The 23,347-nt window shown below is 41.1% G+C and overlaps 1 protein-coding gene across 2 annotated transcripts in view; it reads left to right on the top strand.

The window, feature by feature from the left end:
• Nucleotides 1-23,347, top strand: part of LOC133663476 (calsyntenin-2-like) — a 722,813-nt gene that overhangs the window by 482,306 nt on the left and 217,160 nt on the right. Inside the window, exons 1-2 of one of the 2 annotated variants that reach the window (XM_062067962.1) lie at nt 17,462-17,667; nt 18,058-18,207. In XM_062067962.1, the coding sequence (XP_061923946.1) occupies nt 17,478-17,667; nt 18,058-18,207 (340 nt within the window). In that variant the 5' untranslated portion in view covers nt 17,462-17,477. Of the gene's footprint in view, nt 1-17,461; nt 17,668-18,057; nt 18,208-23,347 lie in introns of those variants that run through there. The other variant, XM_062067961.1, reaches the window with a different exon arrangement.

Genomic DNA, 23,347 nt, shown 5'->3' with positions numbered 1-23,347 from the left:
ACTAATTATGTGTAAGTATTTATTAATTGTCGTATATGTAAGTGTCTATGTGTGTAAATGTATAAATATGGTATGTATTTATGTACCAGAAAATGGATGTATATATGTGTCGAAATGTAGAAAAAATGGTGACACAATAGGAGTGTGTGTGTCACACTGCTGACTATTTAGGGAAAAAAAGTGAACCCAATATACATTTATATTTTAACAAGACAATTAATAGTTATATACTACTTATTCCCCTTAACGTGCTTCGCTAAAAACAACAAAAATATGAGCCGCTGATATCAATGATACACTAAGGTGTCAGAAGTTCAAGTATCTCGGTGTCTTGTTCACGGATGAAGGAAGGCTGCCACGTGTCATGCACAGGCGGATTAGGGCAACGCCTGCAGTAATGAGGTCGTATCGGACTGTGGTGTTGAAGAGAGACTGAGCCAGAATGATGGGACAAGGGGAGGAATGGACAGATTGTTTTGATCCGAAGTATATAATGCAGTGAAAATAGAAGTTTAAAAAGAATGAGGAAGTTGCTTTAACTCTCCAGACTGGGCAATGTGGGTTTGAAGTGGATAACTGAAAAGAAGATATACTTTTTAAAATATATATTATATATATAATACTCTCCCTTAGAACAATAGCAATATACACTTGCTTAAAAGGGTCAGATGGTGAATTTTTTGACACTTCCTTGTGATTTACATACCATGCAATGTTGGTTCGTTGGTAAAAGGTTTGCATAGATGATGTTTTACAGACCTTCTTCAAGCCTCTTCAGGATGCGCCGTTTTGCAGGCGGTCTTATTTACGTGCCTCCACTTCGACAGCGTTGTAGTTTTTAGCGCTTCCATATGGAGTTTACTGACAAATATAAGTTAGAACTATACACCACTTTGTATTACAAATGGCAACAGTGTAGGATGCATGTGCATGTATGAGCCAGTTTGCTCCATAACAGGAGGATAGAAAAAAGAAGACTACAGCGTCCGACTACAACGCTACTCCCACAACTATCTGCGCAACTATCTGCGCAACTATCTGCGCAACCTCTCGCGCAAAGCTACCCGGGTAATTTTTTTTCCATATATGGCGATATATGCTAAAGTCGCAGTTTGGAAAAACAACACAAGTCGGGCAAATTCCAAACGGCTCATTTGGGGAAAGTATGAAGGTAGGCAAGATTTTTTAATAAATAACTTGTGGTTTAATTAAAACATTTTAGGACTTATGCAGATCCCAAATACATAAAAACAAGTACCACTAGGTAAGAAAAGTTTGTTTTACATTTCAGGAAATGTCCGAAATAGGAAAAAGATTAGATTATTAGATTATAAATGAGGATTCCAACCAACGACTGGATTGAGATTTTTTTTCAAAAGGGTTCTTTACTATTGAAGATCTGCGCTCTCCGGGTGCTTTTGTAGTTAACTATGTGGGTTTTGTAAATTTAATGAAAAACATGTTATATAACTTAATTGTTGTTCCAGCCCATGTAAACAGTTGAAGCTTGCAGCAGCTTTACGCCTGCTTTCAAGCATTTTTCCCCTCACATGTTTTCTGTTTGTAATTAGCACTATTTAAGTTGAGCTTGCGACACCATTGGTTTGTCAGGACATTATTCTCTATCCACTTGTGACCACAGACGATCCTTTCCTTGCTGAGCTCATATACGCTCGTACTTTGTGGACGCCTCCACATGTCCTGTGAGTGTTTTGCTGGGTTACAGCAATTTTTTTTGCTTTCTTCATAGTCTGTCCGGTCAGAGCACTTCCCTGTTGCTCTCTCTTTTTGCTCGTTTAATCAATAAATACACTTTTTTCACTGCACGCTGCCTCCTCGTTCATCTGCATTTTTAAAAACACTACAACCTCACTCGATATATATATATATATATATATATATATACATATATATATATATATATATATATATATATATATATATATATATATATATATATATATATATATATATATATATATATATCAGTGGCGTGCGGTGAGGTTCATGTCTGGTGAGGCACTGACTTCATCACAGTCAGATTTACAAACATATGAACCCTAAAGAGTATCTTATTCACCATGTGATTGGCAGCAGTTAACGGGTTGTGTTTAAAAGCTCATACCAGCATTCTTCCCTGCTTGGCACTCAGCATCAAGGGTTGGAATTGGGGGTTAAATCACCAAAAATTATTCCCAGGCACGGCGCCGCTGCTGCCCACTGCTCCCCTCACCTCCCAGGGGGTGAACAAGGGGATGGGTCAAATGCAGAGGACAAATTTCACCACACCTAGTGTGTGTGTGACAATCATTGGTACTTTACTTTAACTTTACACTTACAAACTGTAGCATGCACACAAAAAAGCACATTTAATAAAAAAAAAAAACGTTATTATGGTCTTACCTTTACTTATAAGTGCGGGAGCAGTGGTGTTCATGTTGGAAGAGTTGTGAATGAATGAAATATGAAATCCGCGCTGCCGTCTGCAGGTGTACCTAATGTTGTGTCCCTGTTCACGGCTCCTCCGGCGCGCCGCGCGAGCATTGTTGTTTTTGCACTTTTTGGCTTCTTGTTAAGTGACTTTTTTGGGGTGGATTCGGTCTTGCACGTGGAGGGTTTGGGTGTGGGCTTTGGTTGGTGTGGCCGCGGCGCTCCCGTCGGGGGTGTATTCTGCGGCGGAGGTGCTTGGCACCAGGAGGCGGGGTTATGAGACGAGCCTGTTAGGAAACGGTGAGGTGGATCCCAAGGATGCAGAGACGAATTTGTGTTTACAATTGTTCTTCCTTTTATTTGGCGGAAGCACAAGGTAGCAAACAAAGGCGATGGTGGAAAACACAAAACACACCATGTAAAAAACTACTAAGAGGAAAATAAACACACAAAACTAAAAGCGCTAGACAAGGCTAGGAAAAATATACTTCATGAAAGAAGTAAATAGACTAGGTCCAAAATAAAACGCTAGACAAGGCTAGGAATAATACGGGCCAACCTGAGATGAAAAGTCTGCGATGAACTAGTGAGTTCTCGTGGCACGACCAACAGGTTGCAAGCAATGGCAAAGTTCCGGCGCTCACCGGTTGTCAGCAGCCTGGTTAAATAAGCTGTTACTAATTACTGTCAGGTGTGTGCTGCTGCCTTGCGTCAGCTGCACTCCATACTGTGAACGAGAGAGAGAGTGAACATGGAGTGCAGACAACAGAAATGAGCAAGGACATTTACAGATTACCACAGTACCCCCCCCTCAACGGACGCCTCCTGGCGGCCTACCTGGCTTGTCTGGGAATCGAACGTAAAATTCCTTGATCAAGTCCTTGTCAATTATAAGCGATCTAGAAATCCATGACCGTTCCTCCGGGCCGTACCCCTCCCAGTCCACCAGGTATTGGAAACCCCTGCCCCTTCTTCTCACATCCAAGATGGTGTTTACTGTATATGCTGGGTGACCCTCAACCAGCCTGGGTGGAGGGGAGGCGGTACCTCAGGAGGACTGAGCGGGCTGGATGAGACAGGCTTGATGCGGGACACGTGAAAAACAGGATGGCACTTGAGAGATCTAGGGAGATGGAGCTTGACTGCAACACGATTGATGATCTTGGCAATGGGGAATGGTCCAATGAACCTGGGAGCCAGTTTCCTAGATTCGGTGGCCAATGGTAGGTCCCGAGACGATAACCAGACCTTCTGTCCCAACCGGTAGTGTGGGGCTGGTGTGCGATGGCGGTTGGCTAAGAGTTGATTCCTGGCCGATGTTCTTCTTAACGCCGCCCTGGTGTTGCGCCAAGCCTGGTGAGCCCGATGCAGGTGTGCAGTAACTGATGGAACGTCGGCACTGGGTTGGGTAGAAGGAAAAACTGGTGGTTGGAACCCATAGGCGACGTGAAATGGAGACAGGCCGGTGGCGGAGCTAATGAGGGAATTGTGAGCGTATTCGATCCATGGGAGATTCTCAGACCAGGTCGAAGGTTGCTGATGACAAGTGCACCGGATGGCTGCCTCCAAGTCTTGGTTGGTCCGCTCGGTCTGTCCATTGCTCTGAGGGTGGTAGCCGGAGGACAGGCTAGGGGAGGCCCCCAGAGATTTGCAGAATGCCCTCCAGACGGCCGAGGAAAACTGTGGTCCTCTGTCGGATACCACATCAGTGGGGATGCCGTGCAGCCGGAAAGCGTGGAGCACTAATAATTGGGCAGTTTCAAGAGCTGACGGCAGCTTGGAGAGGGCCACGAAGTGGGCCATCTTCGAGAACCGGTCCACAATGGTCAAGACAGTGTCATTACCCTCGGAGGGGGGCAGTCCTGTGACAAAGTCCACAGCTATGTGTGACCACGGGCGGGAGGGGATGGGTAATGGGTGTAACAGTCCTGCTGGAGCCTGGTGGGATGCCTTGTTCCGGGCGCAGATCCGACATGCTGCCACAAACGCCTTCGTATCTGCCAGAATGGATGGCCACCAAAAACGCTGGGAGAGGACAAAACTGGTGCGACGAATACCTGGATGGCAAGCGATCTTCGACCCATGTGCCCAATCCAGAACGCTGGAACGGAGCCGAGGAACCACAAACAACCGACCTGGTGGGCAGCCCCGAGGAGATGTGTCCGACTTCAGGGCCTCCAAGACTTGCCGCTCGATGTCCCACTGGAGTCCCCCAATGACGTGGGTATGGGGAACAATTGGTTCATGTGAAGAATTCTCAAAGGACGAAGAGTAGACACGGGACAGGGCATCGGGCTTCCCATTCTGAGAACCAGGTCGGAACGTGATGATAAAGTTAAAACGGGTCAGAAATAGTTGCCACCTGGCCTGGCGGGGGTTCAGTCTCTGTGCGGTCCTTAAGTAGGACAGGTTCTTGTGGTCTGTGTAGATGATGAATGGTTGCTCCGCCCCTTCCAGCCAATGTCTCCACTCCTGAAGGGCCAAAATGACCGCCAGAAGCTCCCTGTTGCCAATGTCATAATTTCTCTCAGCAGGGGATAGGCGACGAGAGAAGAAAGCACAGGGGTGCAACTTCTGGTCGGTGGTGGATTGCTGGGAGAGTACGGCCCCTACACCTGAATCAGAAGCGTCCACCTCAACAAAAAATTGGAGAGAACGGTCAGGGTAACACAGAACAGGAGCCGAAGTAAACAATCTTTTCAGCCTCAAGAACGCGGAATTGGCTTCGGGTGTCCATTCAAACGGAACCTTAGTAGAGGTTAGCCTCGTAAGTGGCTCAGCGACGCGACTAAAATTACGAATAAATCGCCTATAAAAATTAGAGAAGCCCAAGAATCTCTGAAGGTGCTTCTTGGAAACCGGAGTGGGCCAATCTACTACTGCTTTTACCTTAGCGGGATCCGGTCTGAGTCTACCCTCCTCAATGATAAAACCTAAGAATGGAATGGAGGATGAGTGAAACTCGCATTTTTCTGCCTTGACGAACAGTTTGTTCTCGAGCAATCGTTGAAGGACTAACCGAACCTGCTGCACATGTTCGTCAAATGTTGATGAATAAATTAATATATCGTCCAAGTAAACAAAGAGAAAACGACCTGTCATGTCCCGAAAAATGTCATTAATGAAGGCCTGAAAAACGCCAGGTGCATTAGTAAGTCCAAAAGGCATGACAAGATACTCAAAATGTCCGAGAGGAGTGTTGAATGCGGTCTTCCATTCATCCCCCTCTCGGATGCGAACTAGATGGTAAGCGTTACGTAGATCGAGTTTAGTAAAAAACCTAGCTGATTGTAATGGAGTAAAAGCAGAATCAAGGAGTGGTAGAGGATACTTATTCTTGATAGTAATCTGATTAAGAGTGCGGTAGTCTATACAAGGCCGTAGGGACTTGTCCTTCTTTTCGACAAAAAAAAATCCAGCGGCTACAGGTGCGGTCGAAGGGCGAATGAGGCCGGCAGCTATAGATGTGTTTATGTATTCTTCTAGTGCTTTGAGTTCGGTGTTAGACACCTTGTACAAACGGGTCGATGGTAACGCCGCCCCGGCTAGCAAATCAATGCCACAATCGTAGGGTCGGTGGGGGGGAAGTGAGAGTGCTCTATCCTTGCTAAACACCGCCCTTAAGTCATGGTAGTGCTTGGGCACGTTTGTCAAGTCTATGTTCTCTATAACAGCGGTAGGTGGCGGTGTATGAGATCCTGCTGCGGAACGAAGACAATGTGTGTGGCAGGTTACACTCCAATTAATAATGGCCGAACGAGGCCAGTCTATGTGCGGGTTATGCTTATGTAACCAGGTTAACCCTAGAATGACGGGCGCGGACCGTGATGGCACAACAAGAAAAATTATTTTCTCACAATGATTACCAGACAAGCGCAGGTTGAGTGGGAGTGTCTGGTGGGTTATGCTGGCTAATAGGCGCCCATCAAGAGAATACACCCTCTTGGGCACATACAGTTTGACAACAGGAATCTTATGGAGTCTCATGAACTCAAAATCCAAAAAGTTATCATCTGCTCCTGAGTCAATGAGAGCGCAAATGTCTATTTGTTGGTTAGACCAAGAAAGAGTACCTTTTAGCTGCATTCTGCCTGCGGCCAACGAAGGAGAACGGCGACCTCTGGTGGACGTGTCCTCTGGCGAGTGAGGGCGCACTCGTGGCCGTGCGGCGGGGCGCGGCAGTTCTTTGCAGCGGGAGATGAGATGATCAGCGGCCCCACAGTATAGGCAGAGTTGGAGGCGAACGCGACGTTCCCTCTCGGCGGTGGTGAGTCGGCGGCCTCCCAGTTGCATCGGCTCATCTATCTGCCATGAAGGGGAGGTGTCTTCGAGTTGCTCCGTCTTGCAGATGGCAGGTCTAGCTGGCGCTGATTGGCTGCTAGGTGGGGCTTGTCTCCCTCGTCGATCCCTCCTCTCCTCCAATAGGCGGAAGTCGATTTGCACCGCCAGCTCGATGAGATCATCCAGATTCGTCGGGAGTGACAGCGGGATCATCATGTGACGAATCTCGTCCGCGAGACCCAGGAAGAAAGCGTCCAACAGCGCTGAGGGACCCCAGTCACAATCGGCCGCCATGGTGCGGAACTCGATCGCGTAATCCGCGACCCGTCGTGAACCCTGTTGCAGCCGGAAAAGGGATCTCGCTGCCTCTCTACCTGGGAGTCGTCGTTGGAAGATTTGCTTCAAGGATTTGGAAAAGTTCGCGTATGTGGAGCTGGAGGTGGTCTGGCGGTTCCATTCGGCAGTCGCCCAGGTGCCAGCACGGCCAGACAGGTGAGAGATGACAAACGCTACCTTAGCCCGCTCAGAGGTGAATGCGGAAGCGTTTAGCTCGAAATGAAGTTCACACTGCGTCAGGAATTGTCTTACGTCTTCCCTTTCCCCGGAAAAACGTTCGGGTCGGGATAGCCGTATGTTGCCGGTACTTGCGGGTTGTGTAGGTTGGGTGGATGCCTGGTCAGGCACAGTGGTCGAGGTGGGTATGACGGTGGCTAGCAGCGTGTTGACTCGCTCCAACATGGCGTCTTGACGCTCCGACATCCCCTGTAGACCTCGTCTCAGGTGGTCGAGCTGGTCCCCCTGCTGGTTGATCCGTTGAGCATGGCCTTGAAATGCTCTTTTCCAGGAGTCTGTCTCTGCGGGTTCCATGGTATGGCCGGAACTTTCTGTTAGGAAACGGTGAGGTGGATCCCAAGGATGCAGAGACGAATTTGTGTTTACAATTGTTCTTCCTTTTATTTGGCGGAAGCACAAGGTAGCAAACAAAGGCGATGGTGGAAAACACAAAACACACCATGTAAAAAACTACTAAGAGGAAAATAAACACACAAAACTAAAAGCGCTAGACAAGGCTAGGAAAAATATACTTCATGAAAGAAGTAAATAGACTAGGTCCAAAATAAAACGCTAGACAAGGCTAGGAATAATACGGGCCAACCTGAGATGAAAAGTCTGCGATGAACTAGTGAGTTCTCGTGGCACGACCAACAGGTTGCAAGCAATGGCAAAGTTCCGGCGCTCACCGGTTGTCAGCAGCCTGGTTAAATAAGCTGTTACTAATTACTGTCAGGTGTGTGCTGCTGCCTTGCGTCAGCTGCACTCCATACTGTGAACGAGAGAGAGAGTGAACATGGAGTGCAGACAACAGAAATGAGCAAGGACATTTACAGATTACCACAGAGCCTCCAGTTTTATGATCGCTCAGCACAAGAAATACGTTACACACATACAGTTGTTGACAAAATACACTGTACATTATATACCTCAGCTAACTAAACTATGGAAATGTATAATATAATTCATATAGCAATACAGTCTCACTGCACAGCAGCTCAGCAGTTAGCCGAGTCATTGCGCACAATCCATGTTGAGGCACAAATCAGTGACGTGCCTCAACTGGCTGCTGATCACCGCACCGTCTCTTCTCAGTATTTGAACGGCAAATGTGAAAATAAAAATAAAAATAATCTAAAACTGGTGAAGTTAAATGGAAAATAACTTTAGTATAATCACTGGATACATATAACAATTTAATTAATGTTTTTTTCTTTTTACTTTTTTTTTTCTTTCCATGATGGCAGGTGAGGCCGTGCCTCCCCTGCCTCTAGTGATGGCACGCCACTGATATATATATGTATATATACACTACCGTTCAAAAGTTTGGGGTCACCCAAACAATTTTGTGGAATAGCCTTCATTTCTAAGAACAAGAATAGACTGTTGAGTTTCTGGCCATTTTGAGCGTTTACTTGACCCCACAAATGTGATGCTCCAGAAACTCAATCTGCTCAAAGGAAGGTCAGTTTTGTAGCTTCTGTAACGAGCTAAACTGTTTTCAGATGTGTGAACATGATTGCACAAGGGTTTTCTAATCATCAATTAGCCTTCTGAGCCAATGAGCAAACACATTGTACCATTAGAACACTGGAGTGATAGTTTCTGGAAATGGGCCTCTATACACCTATGTAGATATTGCACCAAAAACCAGACATTTGCAGCTAGAATAGTCATTTACCACATTAGCAATGTATAGAGTGTATTTCTTTAAAGTTAAGACTAGTTTAAAGTTATCTTCATTGAAAAGTACAGTGCTTTTCCTTCAAAAATAAGGACATTTCAATGTGACCCCAAACTTTTGAACGGTAGTGTATGCATACATATATATATATATGTATATGTATATGTATACATATATATATATATATATATATATATATATATATATATATATATATATATATATATATATATATATATATATATATATATATATATATATATATATATATGTAATTAGATAAAGCATCTAAATACATTTGATATCGAAATCACTACACTAACTTCAGTTGTTTTTTTTTTAATATTAATTTACTAGGACTCAGTGTGCTGTCTCATTAAGAGTGCCTGTGTGATCCCATTTACACAGCTGTTTTTACACGTAATCAATGTGTTAAGTCTGCACATTAATTTCATACCAAATTGAAGTGGGAAGATTTCCAAACATGTACAAATACAGTAGAACGTGCGATAAAACCCTGTTTTCACATACACATACACACACATTGTGACAATTATTCGTACACAAATAAAGAATATAGAATTCACAATAATATCAGGAAATTATTAGAGACACTTCAGTTTGCATTGATTTAAAGCAAGCTATAGCTAACAAGACTGAACAACAACACACTACTTCAACAACTACAACTTTAACAAATTAACTTTAAATAATGTATATAGGTGAAATTTTAAATGATGTATGGTGTGTGGACATGTTTTATAATGTTTGCAAAGTTTAATGAGCAGGTTGTGTGTTATGTAGACCATGTCTGTTGAATCTCTGTATTGGTTATGGCTTATATGCACCATGAGTACAACAGGTTATTTGGATTGGGTCATATAAATAATACTGTGCTCAGTAGACTTTTAAAAAATCATGGTCACTAACCAAATTTACTAACAGTGTCCCAGAGATGTTGACAAATATATAGCAATGACAATGACAGGTAAATACAATTTAACTTAAGACATACTGCGGGCCTGAATTCTTATTTAACTTGTAATGTCTCGCGGGGGTCACACTGAAGATGCCAGCGGGCTGTACTTGTCCCGCGGGCCATAGTTTGGACACCCCTAAAAAAAAAGAAAAAAAGATATATAAATTCTATCAATCAATCAATCAATGTTTATTTATATAGCCCTAAATCACAAGTGTCTCAAAGGGCTGTACAAGCCACAACGACATCCTCGGTACAGAGCCCACATACGGGCAAGGAAAAACTCACCCCAGTGGGACGTCGGTGAATGACTATGAGAAACATTGGAGAGGACCGCATATGTGGGTAACCCCCCCCCTCTAGGGGAGACCGAAAGCAACGGATGTCGAGTGGGTCTGACATAACATTGTGAAAGTCCAGTAAATAAATAAAATTATTTAAAATGTAAAATATAGACAGGCATATAAAATGTACTTAAGCTTTAATAGTTAGAAAATGTATTAGCAATAAAATGTTACTTCCTTCAAAAAAAGTTGCCTTAACTTAATAAGCATAATTAATATCAATATTAATATTAATTAATATAATAATAAGTGTAAATAATAATAAGTAAATGTTATCCATAGCAGTTTGACAATTGGGGACAATTAGTCCAATCACCATCTGCGGTCACTCGAACGAGTATGACGATCCTCCTGGTCGGGGTGTATCCCTTTATGGAGGATGCCTGTGCGTGACTTTGTTTTACGTTTGGAGACTGGTGCACAGACAGTCACCACACGATCATTGACAGAAACGGGTCAGGGTCCAGTGGCATGGAGTCCAAGACGACTGGGGACCCTTTTCTGCTGCAGCCTTCTTCCGCCATCGCAGCTGTTGTTGTCGTTCTTAAATCAACCGTCTTCCGCCTGCTCCGCCGTTGAGGTCTTCACCGTATCCCTGGCTAGGGGGCAGTCAGGTACTAGGCCTTTGCCAAGGGCCACCTGGGGTAATAGTAGTAAAGGGGTTAACCTCCTAGTGCCCCAAGACCCCATAGAGGAGCCTCCACTGCCGGATGCACTTTAACGTCATGCCCAGGACACATACCACAAATGTTAAAGGGGAACTAGCCTACATTTTGCCTATCGTTTACAATCGTTATTAGAGAAAAGAAGACAAAAGGTTATTTTTTTATTTCGCTTTCTAACATGTAAAAATGGGCTCGTTCTAGGTGGCTAGCAATGCAGCTAAAGGGAGCAATCATTTCTACCTCTAAATCACTTTAAAAATGCAATTAAAAACCTCCAACAATACTTCATTTAGGTTCCGTAACCTGTATAATAACAAAGCTGTAGTGACATTGTTATTGTAAGAGCAAACACTGAGGAACTCTTTTTCTAGCGTACTAACACATCGGCGTGCTACGGTATTAGCCGTAAAAGCTAGCTACAGAAAGAGATAAGCCAGCTTCTACGTCAACACAAAATGTGTTTGAGTTTGTAATGTACAACACAACGTGATAGAACACCAATCTGTACTGACTGAAAAACATGAACAATCATATTACAGTATCTGTAAATTATTAGCCCACATTTTGTTACAGTACAGGGGAGAAGAAGACGTCACAGAATGCAGGGACGTAGTTAGCACTATTTATATGTATATATATATATATATATATATATATATATATATATATATATATATATATATATATATATATATATATATATATATATATATATATATATATATATATATGTATATATATATATATATATATATATATATATATATATATATATATATATATATATATATATATATATATATATACCTCTTGGTGAGGGTGGTCGCATTTTTCTCCGCTCCCTCCTTCCCTGCTTGCTTTCTTCGTGTCCTTGTCCTGTCTGAACTTTTTTGAAGCCTCTTTCTTTGAGCTGTCCTCAAATCTAAACATCAAACATGGATATGATCAGCTGGACTCTCGACGCAATTGACAAAGTCTTTTCGACAAGGAAACGAGGTTCGGGGGAGCCTGGCTGCCCTGATGGAACCATTGCTGCGGGGTACGTGAGAGACTCCTGGGATAAATGGAGACTCATGTGTCTCTCAGTCCTTTCCATCGAGGACGTGGAAGACATCTACCTATTTGGAACTGTGATCGCGGGGCACCTGCTGATTGGGCTGGGCATTGCTCTGGTGTATTGTCAAATTCGGAAGACGATGGCAGCCACTCAAGGAGCCCAATGGCTGTTCATCGCAATGGAAGGATTGGGTCGGGCTGTGGGAACACAGACTGTGGCGATTTCTGATTTGAATCGCAAAATGGATCTCATCATGGAGAAGCTTGCTGAGAAGAAAGAATTAAATTGAATTTGAGAGAACCAGCATGGACACAGAGCGGGAATGTCATTGTTTTGACTGCTCGAAGAAAACAACATCTTAATCTACGATTTGACTCCCTCGAATGGCCTTGACGCTATCAGGAACAGGCTGTTCTGAAAAACTCCCCCGAGGACTCCTCAACGATGGACGCTTTTGACCTTCTTTTTTTTCAATAACACCTGGTGTCAAACTTTGAGATCGGCCCCAGTCCACAAAAACATTTCAACATCTCACCCAAGTTAATTGGGCATACATGCACGCACCCGCCCCTCCCCCAATCAACACCTTCACCACTGCTTAAATCCTATTCGGGGTTGTGGACGGCTGAGTAGCGCTTTATAGCGGCAGTCGGCCTCCAGGGCCCCAAATCCCCCCCTCTGTTGCGAGTTGTTGTGATTACATGTATCATGTTTATGTGTGCTATGCTATGTGAGGTTTTTTCCTTGGACTCAGTCTGGACCCCTCCCGAGGTTCCAGCCTTAGACTGATACTTTTTTTACTCTTCCCCCTTTCCCAATGTCACCTTTTTCCCACCTTTTTTAAGGAGCGCTGTAAGTGGCTGATCCGTTGGCGGTCCCGTCTTGTCCCCTTGTAACGTATGTCTGCTCTTAGTGGGACTGTGCCGAAAATGAAATTTCAGTTCTTATGTGTCTTGTACATGTTAAAGAATGGACAAAAATAAAGCATCTTCAATCTTGAATATATATATATATAATAGGATGGAGTGTGAAAACTAATCCGAAATGTGTATGCGTGCGACTATGTGTACGGATTAAATGTTGAGTGTTACCCGGAGTGTTGAGCGAGGTGCGGAAGTCCGAGAGGGGCAAAGCAGGCTCGAAGGTCCAGAGACAGGCGGGAAGTTGGGGGCAATAGCGAGGCGTCAAAAGTCCGTGTCCAGGCGGAAGGTCGAGATCCAAAAGGGGCAGCCAGGGAACCAGAGGGGATACGGGGAGATGAGACACACAGCTCGCAATCAGGGAACGGAGGAAATGCTGCTGGAACGACAAGGGACACGAGACAAATGTACACGGAGGGGGAGAAACACAGAGAGAGAGAGTGTGCATACAGCTAGAGATATTCGGCTTACTGTACTGGAACAGGTCGCTACGTTCTGGCCTGGAACGCAGGTCTGCTCTGGCTTAAGAAGCCCAGGGAGCTCATCAGCGACAGGTGTGTTGAGTGCTGACTGATTGATGATTGAATGCAGCCACCTGCTTCAGCCATAGTGGCGCACGCAGGCGGTGCGCTCAGGAGAGCGCACGGATGAATGCGCATAGGAATGCACCCGGGCTGTGACACATTTCATGTTTGTTGTGTACACAGCCAGCTCGACAGCGTGTTTACTGTCGTTGTATGGTGATGTGCCGCATGTATTATGATCAATATTATAGTGACTTACTCGATGGACAGTTGTCTGTTTGGTCCAGCTGGTCAGGGATGTTTCCAGTTCATTTGGGCACTGCAATAATTTGGCATAGCTTGGCTCAAAAGTTCCAGATTCGCAGCAAAATCGCACCGACCTCACTCTTTGGACTTCTGCCTGCTTCAACGTTTCACTCTCTTCTTCGTGCTCGCTTTTTTTTTTTTTTATATTGAATCAACATAGAAAAAACACAAGATACACTTTCAACTAGTGCATCAACCCAAAAAAAACTCCCTCCCCCATTCACACTCATCCACACCCACTCACACAAAAGGGGTTGTTTCTTTCTGCTACCAATATTCTGGTTCCCACAACATGGACAACACGTCTGCAAGGGAAACAGTCCCTGAAGCACACATGATTGTATGTGTTGCTGGTCCACTAACATTTTCATTAATTACTATTTTTTATGTAATTATTTTTATATAGTTTTACTTTCTTTTTTATCCAAGAAAATGTTTATATATTTATCTTTTTTTATTTTATTTATAAAAATTAAAAAAAGGACCCTATCTTCTCCAGACCAGGTTGTAAATGAAATTAGATTTGTTTAAAAGGTTTTTTATAACCAGGTCCAGTCCAGATAATGTCCAAGTCGGGCTCAGCAACACACACCTTTATTCATTTACAATGAAAACAAATAAATAAAATTAGGGAACACAACAGATTGCATATAATATATAAACAAATTTGCATTTTCAGAAAAATAATTTATGTACATTACAGATTATGTCCAGGTCACTCAAATTAGGGAACACAACAACAGATAGAATACAATCTATAAACATAATTCCACTTTCAAAATAAGCCTTTGAGGACTTCCCATCTTTTTTTATGTTTTTTCGCATCATTATCGTTTTCAACCATGCAACTTTCTAAAGTTAAAGAATACTGAATACATTTTTTAAAGAAAGTAATACTAAGTGAATATCTGTTTTACCGAGTACTATAATTAAATTGATTAAATCATGATTGTCAATGAACTCTCCTAAAATAACAGAAACCATATCAAGCTTCATAAACAAACCAATCCTTAAACACATTTTTTCAACTTCCACCCAAAACGAAGACACAATATGACAATACCAAAACAAATGCAGGGTGGATTCAGACTCCTGACAACAAAATCGGCAGTCATCTGATTCTGTCATATTCCATAATTTTAACATTTTCCTTGCGTGTTTGTTTGCGGAACAAGGAACGCACAGTGGATGCCGGAGGTCGGATGGTTCCTGTTATGGAAACGGAAATAAATGCGGCAGTTTATTTGTTTAAAATGACCAAAATACGGTAAATATTTTACATACTACATATTGTTATGAACGTGCCTGTTACTACTTTATACACAGACTTGCAGTGTGTATATAAAATGTTGATGGAGGGTTTTGAAGTTGTTTTAGAGGGCTTTGAAGGCTACAACAGTTTCTCCCATTATCCGCATCTTGAAAGCGATTTTTTAAATAATTTTTAAACCCCCGGCCCCCCAAAAAAGAAGATATCGTTCTCATCTGTCATAATTAAAGTTAATTTAAAGTTAAAGTTCCAATGATTGTCACACACACACACTAGGTGTGGTGAAATGTGTCCTCTGCATTTGACCTATCCCCTTGTTCACCCCCTGGGAGGTGAGGGGAGAAGTGAGCAGCAGTGTGGGCCGCGCTCGGGAATCATTTGGTGATTTAACCCCCAATTCCAACCCTTGATGCTGAGTGCCAAGCAGGGAGGTAATGGGTCCCATTTTTTGTAGTCTTTGGTGTGACTCGGCCGGGGTTTGAACTCACAACCTCCCAGTCTGAGGGCGGACACTCTAACCAAAACATACTTTAAATTGTTTAGTGCCCATTATGAGAATTTCATCATGCAGCAATGTACAGTAGCAACTAATGATTGTGAACGATAGGCCCAATTCCAAAAAGAGTGCAGTTCCCCTTTAAGTCTGCTTAAATGTAAACTAATGAGTGACTTTTACTCAATATTGAAGCAGTAAAAGGATACTTTAAATTGATTAGTGCACATTATGAGAATTTCATCATGCAGCAATGTACAGTAGCAACTCTTCTGATTATTTTCGACAAAACTCTGTGCTAAAATGCTGTTAACTGAAATACTGTGTTGGAAGAGGTAAAATCTACTTGTGCTTTCTGCAAACTCTTTACGGACTTCAACAGTCAGGTATCTACAGTATATCCGTAATTTACCATGTACACCAAGCGCCTTTCTTTTCTGTATACTGTATGTCCACATTGACAGTGTTCAGCCAGCTATTCATCTATTTTCCTGGCTGCATCTTCCTTTTAAGCTTATCTTTAGGGATGGGTATCATTTACGTTTGAACCGCTACGGTACCAATTCTTGGTACATGGGAATTGATATGGGTACTCAACATTTACAACTTTTGGTACTTGTGTGTGTGATCCATCCATCCATCTTCTTCCGCTTATCCGAGGTCGAGTCGTGGGGGCAGCAGCCTAAGCAGGGAAGCCCAGACTTCCCTCTCCCCAGCCATTTCGTCCAGCTCCTCCCGGGGGATCCCGAGGCGATCCTAGGCTAGCCGGGAGACATATTCTTCCCAAAGTGTCCTGGTCTTCCCCGTGGCCTCCTACCGGTCGGACGTGCCCTAAACACACTTCCTTAGGGAGGTGTTCGGGTGTCATCCTGACCAGATGCCCGAACCACCTCATCTGGCTCCTCTCGATGTGGAGGATCAGCGGCTTTAGTTTGAGCTCCTCCCGGATGACAGAGCTTCTCACCCTATCTCTAAGGGAGAACCCCGCCACCCGGCGGAAGAAGCTTATTTTGGCCGCTTGTACCCGTGATCTTATCCTTTTGGTCATAACCCAAAGCTCATGACCATAGGTGAGGATGGGAACGTAGATCGACCGGTAAATTGAGAGTTTGCCTTCCGGCTCAGCTCCTTCTTCACCACAACAGATCGATACAGCGTCCGTATTACTGAAGACGCCGCACCGATCCGCCTGTCAACCTCAAGATCCACTCTTTCCTCACTCATGAACAAGACTCTGAGGTACTTGAATTCCTCCACTTGGGGCAAGATCTCCTCCCCAACACGAAGATGGCATTCCACCCTTTTCCAGGCGAGAACCACGGACTCTGACTTGGAGGTGCTGATTCCCATCCCAGTCGCTTGTTATATCTTGTTTTCTTACTTTACATTTGAGCGTTTTCTACCAAGCATACTTGCTTTGTTGGTGTTTAATATTGCAACATTACTTTGAGGGAGCTTGGCTGTGTCGGCCCTGAGTGCTGCTTGAGTGATTGTTTCCTTGAGCAGGAGATTAGTCTGCAACCGGACGTTACGCATCTGCAACCGGGCATGACGTCGCGTGGTATCGAAATATACACCTTTTGATTCAACGTGAATCGATACACGGTAGAAATAGCAGAATTTGGTTGGTGCCTATAAAAGTACAGAATTTGGTACTGACGGAAGCAGATTTTTACATATATCCATATTTAAGTGTTACTTCTTTAATTTTCATAGTCATATTACAAAACAGCTAGTGTTCTTCCAATTGTGCTCTTTTGGTCTGCAAGTACTGTGTGTCGGCCTTGAAGCATTGGTATGCAGGGAGTAGCCATAACTTATTTTCCTTATCTATTCCTGTGTCCAGCTGAGGAAGACAATGGGCATGTGTTTTGGGCTGGAGGGAGAGACAACGAGGGTGGGAGCGAGAAACACATTATAGAAGAGAAGGCTTCCGTATTTGAGATTAGACCGGTTTTAGCTGCGCTAGTGAATGCTCTGTGCTGGATTGGTCTCATTCTATTTCCAAAGCTTTGGAAATAAATTACAAAATACCTATTCTGTTTCTGGTGGTCCTTCTACTCAGCTTATATGTCATCAAAAGAACTTGGGAGTGACCAGCAACTTAAATTTCCTGGGAGGAAGATCTGCTGGGACGCAACAGTACCCAGCCCTGATTTGGGGTGAGAAACAGGATACACCCTGGACTGGTTGCCAGTCAATCGCAGGAACACCATTACCAGTCCCTTTCATGCCTGTGGACAATTTTAATTTCCAATTAGCCTAACATGCATGTTTATGGATGCGGGAGGAAGCTATTTGGAGAAAGCCTATGCAAGCATGAGAAAACATGCAAACGCCACACATAGATGTTCCAGCAGAGCTTCAGATCTCCCGACTGTGAGGCAGATGTCGTAACCACAATGTCACTGTACACGCCTCATTGTTCCCATATTCTAATAGTTAGATTAGACTTAGACTTAGACAAACATTATAGATCCACAAGAGAAATTGATCAATGTATTCAGAGATGTATTCCTTAAATTGACTGTTTGTGACTCTCTCCTGATTAGGTAACATCCGGAACACAGAGAAGCTGAGCTATGACCGAGAGCAACAGTATGAGATCCAGGTGACTGCCTGGGACTGCGGCCAGAAGAGAGCTTTGCACAGCGTCTCCGTCCGCATTGACGTCAAACCTGTCTGCAAACCCGGCTGGCAAGGTGAGCTGTCTTTTTGCTTGTTTGCCTGTGTGTGTGTGTGTGTGTGTGTGTGTGTGTGTACACAAATATTGTGTGTTTGTACATTCGGAAATGGAGATGCCTTTGTTTGTGTGTGATCAGTTGTCTAAGTGCACAAGAGACTTTTTGTTACGTGGTTTTGTGGGAAGAATCGTGGCACGAGGGGTTTGTACTTTTTTTTATAACCTTGCAGAAACACAGATGTGATTATTTACATTACTGTGTGTGTTCCTCAAAATGTGCTTAATGAAGTATTTAATTTAATGAAGTATTTTTTTTTTCAATTTGTAATCACATTAGTGTAGAGATCAAAAAGCCACCAAACAGTACTGACTGATTTCCGTGACAAGGCACGTAATCAGCCAATGTCTAAAAGAAATGTAGCAATGTTACCCAAGTGGAGCGGAGAAGAGGAGAAGGCAAGAGCAAAGCAAACTGTTTTTATTATAGCTGCCCATTCTATCAACTATTGTAAGTGCAATGGTGCAAGCTCAGCTTTTGTACTGTCAACCGTCTTGTCTTTAGTTAAAACACGGCCACCAAAAAGAGCTGTCGTTTTCCCACCAGTCAAACACTTCCAAAATAAAGATGTCTAAAAAAATGGTGTAAAAAATTAGTGTAGTCCCGATACCAATATTTTGGTACCGGTACCGAAATGTATTTCGATACTGTTCGGTACTTTTCGATACATTTCTAAATAAAGGGGACCACAAAAAATTGCATTATTGGCTTTATTTTAACAAAAAATCTTACAGTACATTAAACATATGTTTCTTATTGCAAGTTTATCCTTAAATAAAATAGTAAACATACAAGACATACAACTTGTCTTTTATTAGTAAGTAAGCAAACAAAGGCTCCTAATTTAGCTGCTGACATATGCAGTAACATATTGTGTCATTTTCCATTCCATTATTTTGTCAAAATTACTAAGGACAAGTGGTAGAAAATGAATTATTAATCTACTTGTTCATTTACTGTTAATATCTGCTTACTTTCTCTTTGAACATGTTCTATCTACACTTCTGTTAAAATGTAATAATCACTTATTCTTCTGTTGTTTGGATGCTTTATATTAGTTTTGGATGATACCACAAATTTAGGTATCAATAGGTATCGAGTCGTTACAGTATCATACATTGGTCATATTCAAAGTCCTCATGTGTCCAGGGACATATTTCCTGAGTTTATAAACATAATAAACATTTTTAAAAAACAAAAACAGATTTTGTGATGCTAAAAAATATCGATGTAATCATAGTAGTATTGACTAGATACGCTCCTGTACTTGGTATCATTACAATGGATGTTAAGTGTAGATTTACATTGTGATGCCGGTGAGCTACGGTGTGTAGTGAAGCATGTTTAACTATTCCTCGTCCTGCAGTTATTGTACTTGTACTTGACCAGTACTTTTTATATATATATAGTACCGAATATGATTCATTACTATTGTGGTACTATACCAGGGGTCACCAACGCGGTGCCCGCGGGCACCAGGTCGCCCGCAAGGACCAGATGAGTCGCCCGCGGGCCTGTTGTAAAAAAAAAATAAATAAAAAATTAAAAAAAAAATTTAAAAAAAAAAAAAAAATTTTTTTTTTTTTTTTTTTTAAATTAAATCTACATAGAAAAAACACAAGATACACTTTCAATCAGTGCATCAACCCAAACAACCTCCCCCATGCACACTCATCCACACCCACTCACACAAAAGGGGTTATTTCTTTCTGCTACCAATATTCTGGTTCCCACAACATAGACAACACATCTGCAAGGGACACAGTCCCTGAAGCACACATGATTGTATAGGCTGCTGGTCCACTAACATTTTCATTAATTAGTATTTTTTATGTAATTATTTTTATATTGTTTTACTTTCTTTTTTATCCAAGAAAATGTTTTTTATTTATTTATCTTATTTTATTTTATTTTTAAAAAAAGGGCCTTATCTTCAACAGACCAGGTTGTCAATGAAATTAGATTTGTTTAAAGGTTTTTTTTAAACCAGGCCCAGTCCAGATAATGTCCAAGTCGGACTCAGCAACACAGACCTTCATTCGTGTACACAGAAAAAAATTAGGGAACACAACAGATTGCATATACTTTATAAACAAAATTAAATTTTCAAAATAAGCATTTATGTACAGTCCAGATTATGTCCAGGTCACTCAAATTAGGGAACACAACAACAGATATCATATAATCTATAAACATAATTATACTTTCAAAATAAGCCTTTGAGGACTTCTCATCTTTTTTTAAATGTTTTTTGGCATCATTATCGTTTTCAACCATGTAACTTTCTAAAGTTAGAAAATACTGAATAAATGTTTTAGAGAAAGTAATACTAAGTGAATATCTGTTTTTGGCCTTAAAAATAAACATTTTACCGAGTACTATAATTAAATTGACTAAATCATGATTGTCAATGAACTCTCCTAAAATAACAGAAACCACATTAAGCTTCATAAACAAACCAATCCTTAAACAAATTTTTTCAACTTCCACCCAAAACAAAGACACAATATGACAATACCAAAACAAATGCAGGGTGGATTCAGGCTCCTGACAACAAAATCGGCAATCATCTGACTCTGTCATATTCCATAATTTTAACATTTTCCCTGTGGGTAAGAAGTTATAAATAATTTTAATTTGAAAATAAAGATTTTGCACATCGATAGTGGTTTTATAGATTAGTTTGAATATGGCATCCCATGGCAACGGGCAGTCAAAAAAGTCCTCCCATTTTCCATTTGTGTTGTATGAGGCAGCCTTCAAAGATTTCTTTATTAAATAAAAATTGTATATTTTTCTATTTACTTTAGTTCCTTTTTGCCAACTAGAATTTCTTATTAGAGGTTTACAAACTAATAATTTAGTAGTTCCATAATTAATTATTTGTTTCCATCTTTTCCCAATTACTCCAGTTAGTTGATAAAATGAAAAGCTTGAGCAAGCATCACATACATAGCTCTAAATTCATCATACTTCATAATTTTACCATTCTCATTGATAATATCATTGACAAAAATGATTCCTCTTTCAAACATATTTTTCCAAAGGAAAGGCTTTCCATCTATTACAATATTAGAGTTCATCCATATTAACTGCTGCAAAATATCGTCTCTTTTTTCTGGCACATAAAATTGAAAACACCACTATGAGTGGATTGTTTCCTTTATGAACCCCGCCATGTTTCCCAGCAGACTCTCTGGGAGGGGATCACTTGTAAAAAAGGATACAATTTCTTTTGATACAGTACATGTTTTTTGTCCAACAGGACATTTGTGTATTACTCAATGTTTAAATACATCTTTGGAACAATTGATGCTTTTAAAGACAGACACATAGCTTCAAGGTTGAGAAGTTTCAGGCCCCAATATTCATACTCTTTGTACAAAACCTTTCTTTTAATCTTTTCTGGTTTGCCGTTCCAGACAAAATCGAAGACCCTCCGCTCATAAATCTTAAAAAAGTTTTGTGATGGAGCTGGTAATGACAAAAACAAATAAATAAATTGAGGAATAATTAACGAGTTGGCAATAGACATTTTACCATACAAGGTTAGGGATTTCCCTTTCCATAATTGCATAATTTTGTCCAGCTTTCTTAGTCGATTATCATAATTTACTGAGCCTAAATCTTCCAGATTTTCTGGGACAACAACACCAAGTATGTTAACTGGTCCATCTGTCCACAAAACAGGCACTTTGCATTCCATTCGAAAGGACGTTCCCTTTAGATTTCCGATCCTTAACATTTTACATTTATCATAATTAAGCTTAAGGCCAGATTGCTGTGAAAATATGTCCAAAAGATTAAGAAGTTTCCGCAAACAATGAGGAAAAATCGTATCTTTGTGAATCAGCCTTTTCTGACATGAACTTCATCAAGAACAAACACAGAACACGCCTCACTGATGCACATCTGCAAGACTCACTCAGAGTTGCAGTGTCAAGTTACACACCAGAGTACAACACACTAGTTAACAGCATGCAATGCCAGGCTTCCCACTAACTGACAAAGAAACAGATAACAGATTTGGTGTCCAGTTCAAAGTGTGACATGATTTAAAAATTTGAGAGTTTACTTTTGTATTTTACATGAGTTATTATTTGTACAAACATGGTGCAAAGTAATTCATGATTTGTTAAAAAATATTAGTGGCTAGCTAGTTAAAATGGGATATTGTGATTTCACAAGACTGTCTTAGAAGTGATCATTTGAAAAATGTGCACTTAGAGAAAATATAAAAACAAAGTGTTGCATATTGATATTTATCTGTTTCTATATATATTTATTGTGAGAAATCATTAAGATGATCAGTGTTTCCACAAAGATAAATATCATTAATTATTAATAATAACAGAGTTAAAGGTAAATTGAGCAAATTGGCTACTTCTGGCAATTTATTTAAGTGTGTATCTAACTGGTAGCCCTTCGCATTAATCAGTACCCAAGAAGTAGCTCTTGGTTTCAAAAAGGTTGGTGACCCCTGTACTATACCAATACCGGTATACCGTACAACTCTAAACTGTATTAAATGTTGGTTAATGTTTTTCTTCATTACAGTAAAAGTGTTGGGATCAGTGATAGTCATTGCGTGGCTCGCCAAACTTTAATGTGCAGCTCGCATGGTAGTTCTAACAACATGATATATATCTTAGGGCTGTCAAAAATAACGAGTTCAATCATGGGACTAATTACAAAAGATCATCGCATTAATCATTTATATACACAGGTTAATCACACAATTTATTTTGAGTGTACATGCTCCTGTACCTTACTGTGGATGATTACTTGAAAGGCAGCACCATGTGCTATATTTGCTATATACTTATTTTACAGAGGAATTTACCAATTAATTAATTAAAACTGGTGGCTAACTAAATACTTGTTTGTCCAGCTTGTGTGTGTATATATACAGGTATATATATATATATATATATATATATATATATATATATATATATATATATATATATATATATATATATATATATATATATATATATATATACATATATATATATATATATATATATATATATATATATATATATATATATATATATATATATATATATATATATATATATATATATATATATATATA

The sequence above is a fragment of the Entelurus aequoreus genome, linkage group LG13 (genome assembly GCF_033978785.1).
Source record: "Entelurus aequoreus isolate RoL-2023_Sb linkage group LG13, RoL_Eaeq_v1.1, whole genome shotgun sequence".
Taxonomy (NCBI): Eukaryota; Metazoa; Chordata; class Actinopteri; order Syngnathiformes; family Syngnathidae; genus Entelurus; species Entelurus aequoreus.
The sequence above is the reverse complement of the archived record's forward strand: the minus strand, read 5'-3'. Positions and strand labels throughout refer to the sequence as shown.